The 13,815-nt window shown below is 46.3% G+C and overlaps 1 protein-coding gene and 1 long non-coding RNA gene across 9 annotated transcripts in view; one reads left to right on the plus strand and one right to left on the minus strand.

Moving 5' to 3' along the window:
• The window catches only part of LOC103878720, a 30,003-nt gene extending 21,048 nt beyond the window's left edge, over positions 1 to 8,955 (minus strand). The window contains exon 1 of the long non-coding RNA XR_639013.2: positions 8,048 to 8,955. This is a non-coding gene — a long non-coding RNA (uncharacterized LOC103878720). The remainder of the gene's footprint in view (positions 1 to 8,047) is intronic.
• Positions 8,956 to 13,266: 4,311 nt separating this feature from the next.
• RHOT1 (ras homolog family member T1) overlaps positions 13,267 to 13,815 on the plus strand; it is an 82,234-nt gene continuing 81,685 nt past the window's right edge. For 4 of the 8 annotated variants that reach the window (XR_002518048.2, XM_021928914.2, XM_021928917.2 and 1 more), the window contains exon 1: positions 13,268 to 13,526. Coding sequence is in view for 6 of the 8 variants with exons in the window: in XM_021928914.2 (XP_021784606.1) it covers positions 13,451 to 13,526 (76 nt within the window). In the remaining 2 variants the exon portion in view is untranslated. Of the gene's footprint in view, positions 13,527 to 13,815 lie in introns of all 8 variants that reach the window. The other 4 variants (XM_021928916.2, XM_021928918.2, XM_021928919.2 and 1 more) reach the window with 2 other exon arrangements.

The raw sequence follows: 13,815 nt of genomic DNA on the forward strand, positions 1-13,815 counted from the left end.
TCTGTTGCCCAGATTGGAGTGCAGTGGTGTGATCTCGGCTCACTGCAACCTCCGCCTCCCAGGTTCAAGCGATTCTCCTGCCTCAGCCTCCCAGGTAGCTAGGATCACAGGTGTCCACCAACACACCTTGCTAATTTTTGTATTTTTAGGAGAGACAGGGTTTTACCATGTTGGCTAGGCTGGTCTTGAACTCCTGACCTCACTTGAGCCACCTGCCTAGGCCTCCCAAAGTGCTAGGATTACAGGCATAAGCTACCCTGTCCGGCCAATTTTAAAAACAAACATTTAGGCCGGGCACGGTGGCTCACGCCTGTAATCCCAGCACTTTGGGAGGCGGAGGCAGGCGGATCACGAGGTCAGGAGATTGAGACCATCCTGGCTAAAATGGTGAAACCTCGTCTCTACTAAAAATACATACAAAAAAAATTAGCCAGGCATGGTGGCAGGCGCCTGTAGTCCCAGCTACTCAGGAGGCCGAGGCAGGAGAATGGCGTGAACCCGGAGGGTGGAGCTTGCTGAGCCTAGATCGCGTCACCGCACTCCAGCCTGGGAGACAGAGCAAGACTCCATCTCAAAAAAAAACACAAAAAACATTTGAACTTACATAGATGGAAACCAGAGTCATGTGTTTTAGGTACAGGGGCAACTCTAAACATGTTTCCAGGAAACGGCAACAATGTGACTAGCTTACTATTGTCCTCTGTCTGAGGCTCTGGACCGGAGGCTTGCTCAGGAGCCCTTGTTTTCATCTTGACTTAGGATCCAAAGATAAGAGAAAAGGGAAAGACTTCCTACACTCGAGAGTCACTGTTTCTCAATGTCCTCGCTCCATCTACAGTGATCTCTTGTTTTGCCACTTTGGGAAACATGATTCTAAGAGATTGGTCTGGAGCGATAGTTCCTTCTTCTTCTCTCCAGAGACGTGACTTTCACCAGAGGTCTCATTCTTTTACGGCTGTATTATCTCAATGAAGGACTGTGTCTTCTCTCCTTCCCCACTGAAGTGTTTCACTTTTATTTTTCAAAATCAATATGCCCTGTGGGAGAGAACCTCATGGATTTAGTCAGGGGCAGTCTCCAGGATATAATGGTTGGGAGTAACTGTAGGTTCTTTTCTTTGACTGCTTTTCGTATCAATTAGGCACCAGGGTCCGACACTTGATTCCGCCTCCTCAAACCATCTCAGCTCTGGCCCCTGCTCTTCCCTGTTTATCAACACTCTGGGTTCAGACTCTTATCTCTTCTCTCCTGGATGATTTTATGTATATATGTATGTATGTATTAATAGAGATGGGGTTTCATCATGTTGCCCAGGCTGGTCTCAAACTTCTGGATTCAAGCGATGCACCCACCTTAGCCTTCCAAACTGCTGAGATTACAGGTATGAGCCACTGCACCCAGCCTCTCCTGGATTATTTTATTTGGAGACAGTCTTGCTGTGTTGGCCAGGCTGAAGTGCAGTGGCGTGATCTCAGCTCACTGCAACCTCCACGTCCTGGGTTCAAGCAATTCTTCTACTGCCTCAGCCTCCTGGGTGGCTGGGATTATAGGCGCACACCACCATGCCCAGCTAATTTTTTGTATTTTTAGTAGAGACGGGGTTTTGCCATGTTGGCCAGGCTGGTCTCGAACTCCTGACCTCAGGTGATCCACCCACCTCAGCCTCCCAAAGTGCTAGGATTATAGGTGTGAGCCACCGCATCTGGCCAAAGTGCTGTGTTTCCTATTCTGTACTCTCTTCTCAACATAGAATGCTTCCGTTAACCCAGATGTATGGGAATTATTTCCCCACACACCAAGCAAGCAATTCTACAGCAGAGACCAGCTAGGTATCCTATAATTGAGTTCAATTCTGACACTATCGACCAGAACATACTGTCAGATCCCATAGGTTGAGGACTCAGTCCCACAAGACTGTCCCTACTTCAGATTCCAATCACAAGCCCCAGGTTGTGGTCTGTGCTTGTGACTGATGGCTATAAATTGGTGTTCCCACAACCCCTTCTTTGTGTTAGATTAATTTGCTACAGCAGCTCACAGAACTCAGGTAAATGCTTATGTTTACCCATGTATTATAAAGGATATTACAAAAGATGCAGATGGGCTGGGCACAGTGGCTCACACCTGCAATCCCAGCACTTTGGGAGGCTGAGGCAGGAGGGTCACTTGAGCTCAGGAGTTTGAGACCAGCTTGGGCAACATAGTGAGACATCATCTCTACAAAAATATTTGAAGGAATTAGCCAGGCATGGTGGTGCCCAGTTCTGTAGTCCCAGTTCTTCAGGAGGCTGAAGTAGGAGGATCACTTGAGCCCAGGAGGTTAAGAATGCAGTGAGCCGTGAGTGCACCACTGCACTCCAGACTGGGTGACAGAACAACACCCTGTCTCAAAAAAAAAAAAAAAAAAAAAAAGAAGGGGCCGGGCGCGGTGGCTCAAGCCTGTAATCCCAGCACTTTGGGAGGCCGAGACGGGCGGATCACGAGGTCAGGAGATCGAGACCATCCTGGCTAACACAGTGAAACCCCGTCTCTACTAAAAAAATACAAAAAACTAGCCGGGCGAGGTGGTGGGCGCCTGTAGTCCCAGCTACTTGGGAGGCTGAGGCAGGAGAATGGCGTAAACCCGGGAGGCGGAGCTTGCAGTAAGCTGAGATCCGGCCACTGCACTCCAGCCTGGGCGACAGAGCGAGACTCCGTCTCAAAGAAAAAAAAAAAAAAAAAAAAAAAGAAGGAAACAAATGAACTGGCAAATGGAAGAGATGCATATGGCAAGGCATGTGGGAAGGGCACAGAGTTCCCATGCTGTCTCCAGGCTCACCACCCTCCAGGCACCTCAGATGTTCAGCTATTTGGAAGCTCTCCAAACTTACTCCTTTGGAATGTTTGTGGAAGCTTCATTCTGTAGGCACAATTGATTAAATCATTGGCCACTGGCGATCAACTAACCTTCAGCTCCCTTCTCCTCTCCAGAGGTGGGGCTGAAAGTCCCAACACTTTCATCTTGCCTTGATCTTTCCAGTGACCAGTCCCCATCCTGAAGCTCTCTAAGGGCCCCCAGCCTCTAGTCATTTAATTGGTATCCAAAAGACACTCATCAGTCCAGAGATGCCAAGGGTTTTAGGAGCTCCATATCAGGAAACAAGAGGAAGACCAAATATATATATTTTGTGATATCACGGAGCCCTTGTAACTCCAGTCAGAACCCCTTCCCTATTCATCCTCCTAATTCTGCTACTATGAGCTTTCCAAAACACAAATCAGATCATGTCACTTCTCTGCTTAAGATTCACCACTGTGACCACCAGTGCTTACAGTTCGACTTCCCTACCTCTCTACTCTTATCTGCCCCAGCCCTCATTTCCTGCCATTCTCCCACATACACCCTCCACCCTAGCCCCCTTGCTTTGCCTCACACCACGTACCTTTGCATGCAGTTTGCTTTGCCTGGAGTGTCCTCCTCTTGTCCAGAAGGAAGACACAGTCAAAAGCTATGTTTTCCCAGAGTGCATATACAGATCTGGTTTCCGCCAGGAGAACTGGCATCTTTCACTTACTGAGTCTAACATGACGACGTGGGCACAGCAAATTTAGATCAGATCAAAGCTGACCCATAATAGTAGGAGCAGGGACAGGAAAGCCACTCATTTTCCTAAGAGCTTTCTGGGGATATTTGTGGTTCTGCTTGGTTAAAACATTACGTCACCTGGGGTGATTTATTAACACAGCCAAGCAGGGACAGCAGATTGCTAGAAGGAATGGGACACAGTCACACAGGCCAGGCTAGCATGGGCTATTGATGGGGTGGGGAGGAGGAAGGCAGAGGAGATTTAGATTATGAGATGTACCTCTTAGGGAAGGTTTTTGGAAGGGGTGGTTAGGGCAAATAGGGAATGATTTGGAGGATTCTAGTGAGAAGAAATATGGATGCCTAAAGATGAACTTCCTTGTTCACAACTTGCCTGCCTTGATAAATCTATGTGGTTCCTTACTATGTCCCTAGCACCTAGCACAGAGCCTTAAGCATAGTGGAACTTAGTAACTTAGTTGAATGACTTAATAAACATGATATCCTACATTAATATTTCACTTAAAGCATTGCTATCCTTCTAAATATTTCTACTTAGTTTAAAATACATAATTATTAAATTAACTTTGGGCCGGGTGTGGTGGCTCACACCTGTAATCCCAGCACTTTGGGAGGCTGAGACGGGTGGATCACTTGAGGTCAGAAGTTCGAGACCAGCCTAAAAATACAAAAATTAGCCAGGTGTGGTAACATGCACCTGTAATCCCAGCTACTAGGGAAGCCGAGATAGGAGAATGACTTGAACCTGGGAGGCAGAGGCTGCAGTGAGCTGAGATTGCGCCTCTAAACTCCAACTTGGGTGACACAGCAAGACTTGAGACTCTCTCAGAAAAAAGGCTGGGCCGGGCGCGGTGGCTCATGCCTGTAATCCCAGCACTTTGGGAGGCTGAGGTGGGCAGATCACCCGAGGTCAGGAGTTTGAGACCAGCCTGGCCAACATGGTGAAACCCTGTCTCTACTAAAAATGCAAAAATTAGCCGGGCGTGGTGGTGGGCGCCTGTAATTCCAGCTACTCGGGAGGCCGAGGCAGGAGAATTGCTTGAACCTGGGAGGTAGAGGTTGCAGTGAGCCAAGATCACGCCACTGCACTCCAGCCTGGGCAACAGAGATTCCGTCTCAAAAAAAAAAAAAAAAAAAAAAGGCCGGACGCAGTGGCTCACGTCTGTAATTCCAGCACTTTCTGAGGCCGAGGCAGGCAGATCACCTGAGGTCAGGTGTTCAAGATCAGCCTGGCCAACATGGCGAAACCCCGTCTCTACTAAAAAATACGAAAATTAGCCGGGCATGGTGGTGCATGCCTATAATCTCAGCTACTTGGGAGGCTGAGGGAGGAGAATCGCTTGAACCCAGGAGGCAGAGGTTGCAGTGAGCCGAGATCACACCACTGCGCTCCAGCGTGGGCAACAGAGCAAGACTCTATCAAAAAAAAAAAAAAGATAATAAATAAAAATCAATAAACTTTGAAATTTTACAAAAGATGTTGTACTAAAATTAATTTATGATCTTTAACATACTTTTCCCTTCATTTGTGCTCTTATCTAATATTTATGTAAATCCATTAGTTTTTATTATCTGAGTAACACAGGAGCATGCTTGTAAAAGTTCAAAATTTAAGAAGTCTAGAAGGTTAAATTTGCATAAATGAATAGATCACATGGTTTTTACATAGTCATAATTGTATATAGTTTTATATTTCTATATTCTCATTTATTTTGTAAATACTTTTCCATCTCTCTAACAGTCACTAATTTAAATGACTGCATAAATTCCAATCATGTTATGTCATACTTAATTTAGCTATTCCCCTAAAATTGTACATTTTTCAATTTTTTAACATTTTTAAAGCGTGTAGTGTTGCTTACACAGAATATCTATATCTATATCTATATATCTGTTGATAACAAACATAATATATGTATTTGAGATATCAAGGAAAAAAAAACCCAAAGTGTCTTTTTTTTTTGAGACAAGTCTTACTCTGTCACCCAGGCTGGAGTGCAGTGGCACGATCTCAGCTCACTGCAACCTCCACATCCTGGGCTCAAATGATCCTCCTGCCTCAGCCTCCTGAGTACCTGGGACTACAGGCATGTGCCACCATGCCTGGATAATTATCGTATCTTTTATAGAGATAGGATTTCGTCATATTGCCCAGGCTGGTTGCAAGTTCCAGGCCTCAAGTGATCTGCCCTCCTCGGTCTCCCAAAATGCTAGGATTGGAGGCATGAGCCACCCCACCCAGCCCAAAGTGTCTTTTTCCTATTCTCTGACACAGTCATTCAGCACAACACTTTTGATACCAGATATGTGTGAGTTTTTCCCCTCACACACAAAACAAGCAATTCTGTAACAGACATTGGCTGGATGTCTTATAATTCAATTTAATTCTGACACCTGGCGATCCCACAGGTTAAGTGCTCAATGCCATAAAACCATATAACAGCATGTTACTACACTGACTACTGTAGGCAACAGTAACACAATGGTGAGCATTTGTGTATCAAAACGTATCTAAACACAGAAAAGATACAGTAAAAAATACAGTTTATAATCTAATGGGACCACTTTCATATATGTGGTCCATCACTGACCAAAATGTTGTGCGGTGCATGACTATATATATACATGGTCATCCCTCGATACTGAAGGGGAATTAGTTCCAGGATCCCCTTGAATACCAACATCTGAGGATGCTCAGGTCCTGTAGTTGGCCCTGCTGAAACCCTGGATGTGAAAAGTAAGCCTCTGTAACCATGGGTTCTGCATTCTGAGAATATTGTATTTTGCATCCCCATTTGGTTGAATCCACAGATGTAGAACTCATGGATATGGAGGGCTGACTGTACATATTTATCTATTTATATTTTTTCTTTTGAATTATTTTCTTATATTTAATTCTGGTGATTTCTTTGCAGAGGTAAACAGAGATGATAATTTGTTTCTTGCTTTACAGAAGAGCAAGAAAATAAATTATAAATGTACCATTCCATGGAATTTTTTTGTTTGGCAGAAATGGATTGTGGTCTAAAAAAATCTTGAGAATGTACATATATTTCTGTGTGTGTATGCATGTATAAAAGATTTTTTAAAAAGTCAGCAGGCCAGGTGGCTGATGTCTGTAATGCCAGCACTTTGGGAGGCCGAGGCAGGTGGATCACTTGAGCCCAGTTCAGGATCAGCCTGGGCAACATGATAAAAACCCTGTCTCTACAAAAAATACAAAAAAAGAAAAAATTAGCTGGGCATAGTGGTGCATGCTTGTAGTCTCAGCTACTCAGGAGGCGGAGGTGGGAGGATTGCTTGAGCCCAGGGGTGGGGGATGGAAGAGTGGGGGTGGGGTGGAGGTTTCAGTGAGTTTAGATTGCACCACTGTACTCCATCCTCGGTGACAGAGTGAGATTCTGTCTCAAACAAAAAAAGAAGTCAGCAAAATTTTTAATGTCTCTAAAGTGATTAAAAATTAAATGCGTTTTTGCCTTTCAGAGTTTACAATTTGGTGGACAGGCTAATCAATTTGCCCTTGGGAAGATGATGTAAATCAGCAAATAAATTCCTAATTTAAAATGTAGCTGTTAAGGGTGATATGTGAGCATGTACTACATTTTAAGCAATGTGATGAATGCTTTACCTGCATCATTTTATTTAATCCTCAGAAAAGTCCTATGAAATAGCTCCATTTTGCAGATGAGGTTTATGTTTTTCAGAGATGTCAGTCACTTGCCCAACATTGCTAGTCAGTGTTACACAGCTAGTAAAGTATTGGAGATAATCATGCTCTTAATCACTCCATAGAAATTCAGGCCATTTGGGGGTAGGCTTCTTAATATCAATTATGTCTTTTTTTTTTTTTTTTTTTGAGATGGAGTCTCACTCTGTCACCCAGGCTGGAGTACAGTGATGCTATCTCCGCTCACTGCAAACTCCACCTTCTGGGTTCGTGCCATTCTCTTGCCTCAGCCTCCCGAGTAGCTGGGACTATAGGCGCCCACAACCACACTTGGCTAATTTTTTGTATTTTTAGTAGAGACGGGGTTTCACCGTGTTAGCCAGGATGGTCTTGATCTCCTGACCTCGTGATCCACCCGCCTCGGCCTCCCAAAGTGCTGGGATTACAGGCGTGAGCCACTGCGCCCTGCAATATCAATTGTCTTAATTGAGGGTATTTGTTTTCCAATTTATCTGAAAGGAGCTCAAGAAAATTAAAAAGAAGACTGAATGCAGCTTCATTAACAGATGAAGCTCTTGTCTGGAAATTTCCTTTCAACATTGACAGTTATAATCAAATACCTTTTAATAAGTAATTGTGCTGAGTGATGTACCTTCAAGCCAAATCAAGCAAACAGGCAGGATCCATGTCCTCTAGAGACCGACCCTTGTGACTGACTATGCCAAAGACATGGATGTTTGAACAATGAACCAAGAACGAGTGTGTTAAAAGGCAAGATAAAATACAGCATTTACCTGGTATCAAAGCATTGGACTTTTCCACTCCACCAGAGTGGGCCTGGCAGGAAAAGGAGGAAGGCATCCTGGAAGGAATGGGACACGAAAGTGAAGAAAGCACAGATGATGGGTGTTGCTTTGGGTTTAACTTGAAAGACCAAAGATAGATGCATCTGAAGCATGGGACCGATGCCAAGCCAAGTCTTATTTGGTCTCCTGCCCAGGACTGTGTCTAACTCACCAATCAGAGGTGGGGCGCCTGTTCCCACCCAATGTCAGTCATTTGACGCATACTTTATCTTCTCCCAGCAGGCCTACCCACGGCCCTGGGTGTTCTGCTGTCCTGGGACTCAGAGAGAGGCTGTGCTGCTAGGCATAAAGATGGATCCTCTTATCTCCTGGTGAAAGTACTTTGCTCTGACCTCCTCCCCTGCACAGTTGAGGAGGCATGAAGCCTGTATTGTGAGGGTAGAGCTCCTTCCTGGCATTCTAGAGGAAAATTCCATCAGTGCCTTCTAGATACCAATCTGTCCTCTTGGCCTTATCCAATCTATTTAATACATTGTAATCAATCTGCAATATCCCAACAGTAAATTCACTGCCAACAACTCCATTCTTTGGCTTATGATTTGCTGCAGTATGTGTCATCATGAAGCTCTGTCCTCAGGCTCAGAGAGGTGTACAGAAGCTACTTCCCTTATGATTTATTTTATTTGATGTGGGAAGGGGGAGACTAAACCTCCTTATTTACATCCTCCCTGGAATATTTCTTCATTATCTGCCAATGAACAAGGAGTGTGTCTTTCCTATCTCCCTCTTCCAACATTTATATATCACTGACCACACACGAGGCACAAATCTAAGTGTTTTCCTAATATATATATATATATCACCATACTTGAGTACAGTGGTGCGATCATTGCTCACTGCAGCCTCCAACTCCTGGTCTCCAGTGATCCTCCCACCTCAGCCTCCCACCTGGAACTACAGGTGCATGCCACCATGCCCAGCTAATTTGTTTTTTGTAGAGATGGGGTTTCGATGTTTCTCAGGCTGGTCTTGAACTCCTGGCCTCAAGAGATCCTCCCACCTCAGCTATTTTTTTTTTTTTTTTTTGAGACAGGGTCTTGCTCTGTCACCCAATCTGGAGTGTAGTGGCACAATCACAGCTCACTGCAGCCTTGACCTCCTAGGCTCAAGTGATCGACCACCTCAGCATCCCAGGTAGCTGGGACTACAGGTGCATGCCATTACGCCTGGCTAATAAGTTTTTTTTTTTTTTTTTTGGAGAGGGGGCCATGTTGGCCAGGCTGGTCTCGAACTCCTGACCTCAGGCGATCCTCCCACCTCGTCCTCCCAAGTGCCAGGATTACAGGCGTTAGCCACCGTGCCTGGCCTTTCCTATTACATTAACTAATTTAATCTTCATAACAATCTCATGAGGTATGTCCTATTGTTATTCCCATTTGGCAGTTGAGGCACAGAGAAGTTAAATAATCTGTCCAATGATGCACAGCTAGTAACAGGCACGACTGATGTTCAGACCTAGCAGCGTCCTTAGTCTTTGTTGTTGTTGTTTTTAAGAAATGGGGTCTTACTCTGTCACCCAGACTGGAGTGCAGTGGTACGATCACAACTCACTGCAGCCTCGACCTCCTAGGCTCAAGCAATCCTCCCATGTGGCTGGGACTACAGGTGTGTGCCACCACATCCAATTAATTCTTTAATTTTTCTTTTCTTTTCTTTTCTTTTTTTGAGACAGAGTCTCACTTTATCCCCCAGGCTGGAGTGCAGTGATGCGATGTCGGCTCACTGCAACTCCGCCTCCCGGGTTCAAGAGATTCTCATGCTTCAGCCTTCCAAGTAGCTGGGATTACAGGCGCCCACCACCACATCCAGCTAAGTTTTGTATTTTTAGTGAAGACAGGATTTCGCCATGTTGGCCAGGCTAGTTTCGAACTCCTGGCCTCAGGTGATCTGTCCACCTCGGTCTCCCAAAGTGCTGGGATTACAGGCGTGAGCCACGGCGCCCGGCTTAATTCTTTAAAATTCTTTTGTAGAGACAGGGTCTCCCTATGTTATTCAGGCAGGTCTCGAACTCCTGGGCTCAAGCAATCCTCTCATCCCCAGCCAAGCTTCCCTGCTTTAACCACCGACCTGTGCTGTCTCCAGGAGAACATCAGAGTGACCCCTAGTGGACATTTGTTAACATCATAAGGAGGGCATAAGGTTCAAGGCAAGTTAGGGAGTCAAACTGGCAGACGTATAAATGATCAGGAGATGGCTGCGGACTGTAGAAAGAAACTTACATTGCAGGGGAGGCAAACCATGGCATACCAGACTCCCTCTCCCCAACTTTAGCAAGTGCTGGCCTCAGTTTGTACCAAACCATATCCATTGCTCGCTGAAAGTGCTTGATGTTGCCTCTTTTCTGCAGTTATTGAGTTAGGTTTTTTTTTTTTTCTGAGATGGAGTCTCACTCTGTCACCCAGGCTGGACTGCAGTGGTGTGATCTTAGCTCACTACAACCTCCACCTCCTGGGTTCAAGCGATTCTCCTGCCTCAGCCTCCCGAATAGCTGGGATTACAGGCATGTGCCACCACACCCAGCTAACTTTTGTATTTTTAGTAGAGGCGGGTTTTCGCTATGTTGGCCAGGCTGCTCTCAAACTCCTGAGCGCAAGTGATCCTCCCACCTCGGCCTCCCAAAGTGCTAGGATTACAGGTGTGAGCTATTGTGCCCTAGTCAGATTTTTATTTTTTTTTATTTGGAGACAGACTCTGGCTCCGTCACCCAGGCTTGAGTGCAATGGTGCGATCATAGCCCACTGCAGCCTCCAACTCCTGGTCTCCAGTGATCCTCCCACCTCAGCCTCCCAGCTAGAACTACAGGTGCATGCCACCACGCCCAGCTAATTTGTTTATTTTTTGTAGAGATGGGGTTTCGATGTTTCTTGTCTTGAACTCCTGGCCTCAAGAGCTCCTCCCACCTCAGCTACCCCAAGCTTTGGGATTATAGGTGTTGAAACAGCATACCTGACTGGATATGGATTTTTAAGTAAGTTTTATTTACAAAGGAGTTCTTTGCAATATTATCTCAGTGATATCCCTCTAAATAAATGCTTTTTCCCAGCCCCTGCCTACCAGACATTACCCAGTACACATCTACAACCCCATGAAGACCTTGTTACTGCTCACCCTCCTGGAGAAGCCCCAGTGAATCAACATTGTCATTAACTGGCAACGCTGATTGAGAGCTCCTAGGCTAGCTCCGAGATTCTTCACAAAGCTGTGTGGTGCAAGCAGTGCCCTAAATAATTTGCCCCTCTGTAAAAGGCTTTTGTCCTCTGTGCTCTGATATTTGTATAACTTTTTTTTTTTAAGGAAAAAGATTTATAGTTCATTACATTACTCATATGAAATACATTATTCACATAAAATACATTATTTTATGAGCTCCTCCAAACAACTTCATAAGGAAGAGATCATAGCCTTCACTTGGTAGAGAGGAAACTGAGGCACAACTAGGTGACATGAGTTGCCCTAGAGTATGCACTAGGAATGGCAGAACAAAGCTCAGCCTCAGCCATGCCATCTGTGCCAGGTCACTGTGTCTCTGTGGGCCTTGCTTTTCTTATCTACAGAGTAATGGGATTGGAATAGGAGCTCTATCAGGGTTCTTCCAACTCAAACATTTTGTAACACTAAAATTCTGAGGGCTACTTTTCCCTGAAAGATCAGGTAACCAAGCCTCCTGAACTTCACATTTCCATTCGGGAGATCGAGACCATCCTGGCTAACATGGTGAAACCCCGTCTCTACTAAAAATACAAAAAAATTAGCCGCGTGTGGTGGCGGGCACCTGCAGTCCCAGCTACTCGGGAGGCTGAGGCAGGAGAATGGCATGAACCCAGGAGGCGGAGCTTGCAGTGAGCCGAGATGGCGCCACTGCACACCAGTCTGGGCAACAGAGCAAGACTCAGTCTCAAAAAAAACAAAAAACAAAAAACAAAAAAACCTGTGGATTAAAACTTTTTAATAACTTTTTAATATGATAATAATGATAGCTGAGATCAATAGGGCACACACTCTGAGTCTGGCACTGTATCAACTGCTTGACAAGTATTATGGTATTTATTACTAACAACCATCTCAAGAGGAAGGTATTATCATCATTATTTCCATGCTACAGAAGAAGAAACAGTGGCTGAGAGAAGTAAAAATAAAAGCACTTACTTAGGATCACAGAGCTATTATGTGGAGCCGAGATTCAAACCCAGGAAATTTGCCAGCAACTCTTAACTGCTGCAAGAGACCACGTGACTTCTCCTACGCGAAAGGGAGATTGGTATTAGGCACATTTCATTCCCTTTAAATGTTCATTACGTAATATTTAAGATAGAAAAAAGGTACATTATGCACAGATAGTGCCTCCTCATTAATTTATGTGTTTTATATTTCCCACTGTGTGCCAAGCATGAGGGATGTGACGCATATTCGCACGCGCGCGCGCGTGTGTGTATATATATATATATTTCTCATCGTGTACCAAACATTAAGCATGTAGCAACAAATTCCTCCAGATGGAGAGGGTCAAGAGAAAATTAAGGCAATGTTAGAAAAATCATTTAGAGTTTATTATCCAGTGCCACCTCCGTGTCTAGCATTACGCCGGGTAAGCCTGAGTAGAGTATCCGAAAACCCTGCCATAAAATAAACTACATAGACAGAAAAAAAAGTCACTTAGTTTGGTTATAAAGAAAGGAGTCTGTTCACACAGCATAAAAACGAATCTTATAATCGTAGTTTACAAGCATCACAGGCAAAAGCAACTAGGGTGACGGGCTTTCGAAAGTGGAAAGCGCCGGATCCTGGGAGCCAGTCGCCCTATTCGATCAAGCATTTTCTGAGAGCTCTGTCCAATAACGTGGGGACGCAACCGAAAACCATGCAAGCAGATTGCTGCTCTCCCAGAGTTGAGAGTCTGGTGAGAAGATCCCTGCTCTGAGTCACTGCCAAGCTCTAGCTATGTGACTTTGAACAGGGAATTTCTGTCCCTGTCTATAAAATAAATGGGGTTAAACCAGGGAATCCGCCATTCAAATTCCGGGCCCAAGCGTCTCCCGGGTCGCGGTGCCCAGAGGAGGGTGGGTGAGGCTCCCTGGGCCTGCGCTGCGGCTGCGTGGCCGCGGGGACGCTGTTCCGGCGCGGAGAGCGTTCGCGTTCCGAAAGCGCGTGTCCCTCGCCGCGTGCCGTCGTCCCCGCCGCCGCCGCCCGCTGGGCCGGAGGAGGCGGAGCTGGTGCTGTCCCAGCTCTCTTGCAGGGAAGCAACTGAGGGGGCGGCGCGGCGGGCCCCGGCGGCCGAAGAGGCTGGCAGGTGGCGCCGTGGGGTGGGCGCTCCCGGTGAGAGGAGTCCACTCCATGCGTGCGGGCGGAGGCCGGCCCCCGAGAGCCGCCAACATGAAGAAAGACGTGCGGATCCTGCTGGTGGGAGAACGTGAGTCCGCACTCTAGGGCCGGCCCCTGGGTCCCTGCCCTCCCTGCCCCTGCAGCCCCTGTCGCCCCTGCAGCGCTAACCTTTGCAGCCTGGGCCCTTCTCGCGCCTCACAGCTCCTCTCGCCTCTCTCCGCGTGTGTTTCTAGGCCTTCCAGCCCCTTCGCTCTTCTCTTTTGGCTGCCCGCCGGCGGCCCTCATCCTGTCACCTCACCTGGGCCCTCCAGAGATCTCCTTTCCCTGTTCCCCAGCCGTCCTCGCAAGCCATGTTCCCATTAGCCCCTAACCGCCCG

The sequence above is a fragment of the Papio anubis genome, chromosome 17 (assembly GCF_008728515.1).
Source record: "Papio anubis isolate 15944 chromosome 17, Panubis1.0, whole genome shotgun sequence".
NCBI classification, from domain to species: Eukaryota; Metazoa; Chordata; class Mammalia; order Primates; family Cercopithecidae; genus Papio; species Papio anubis.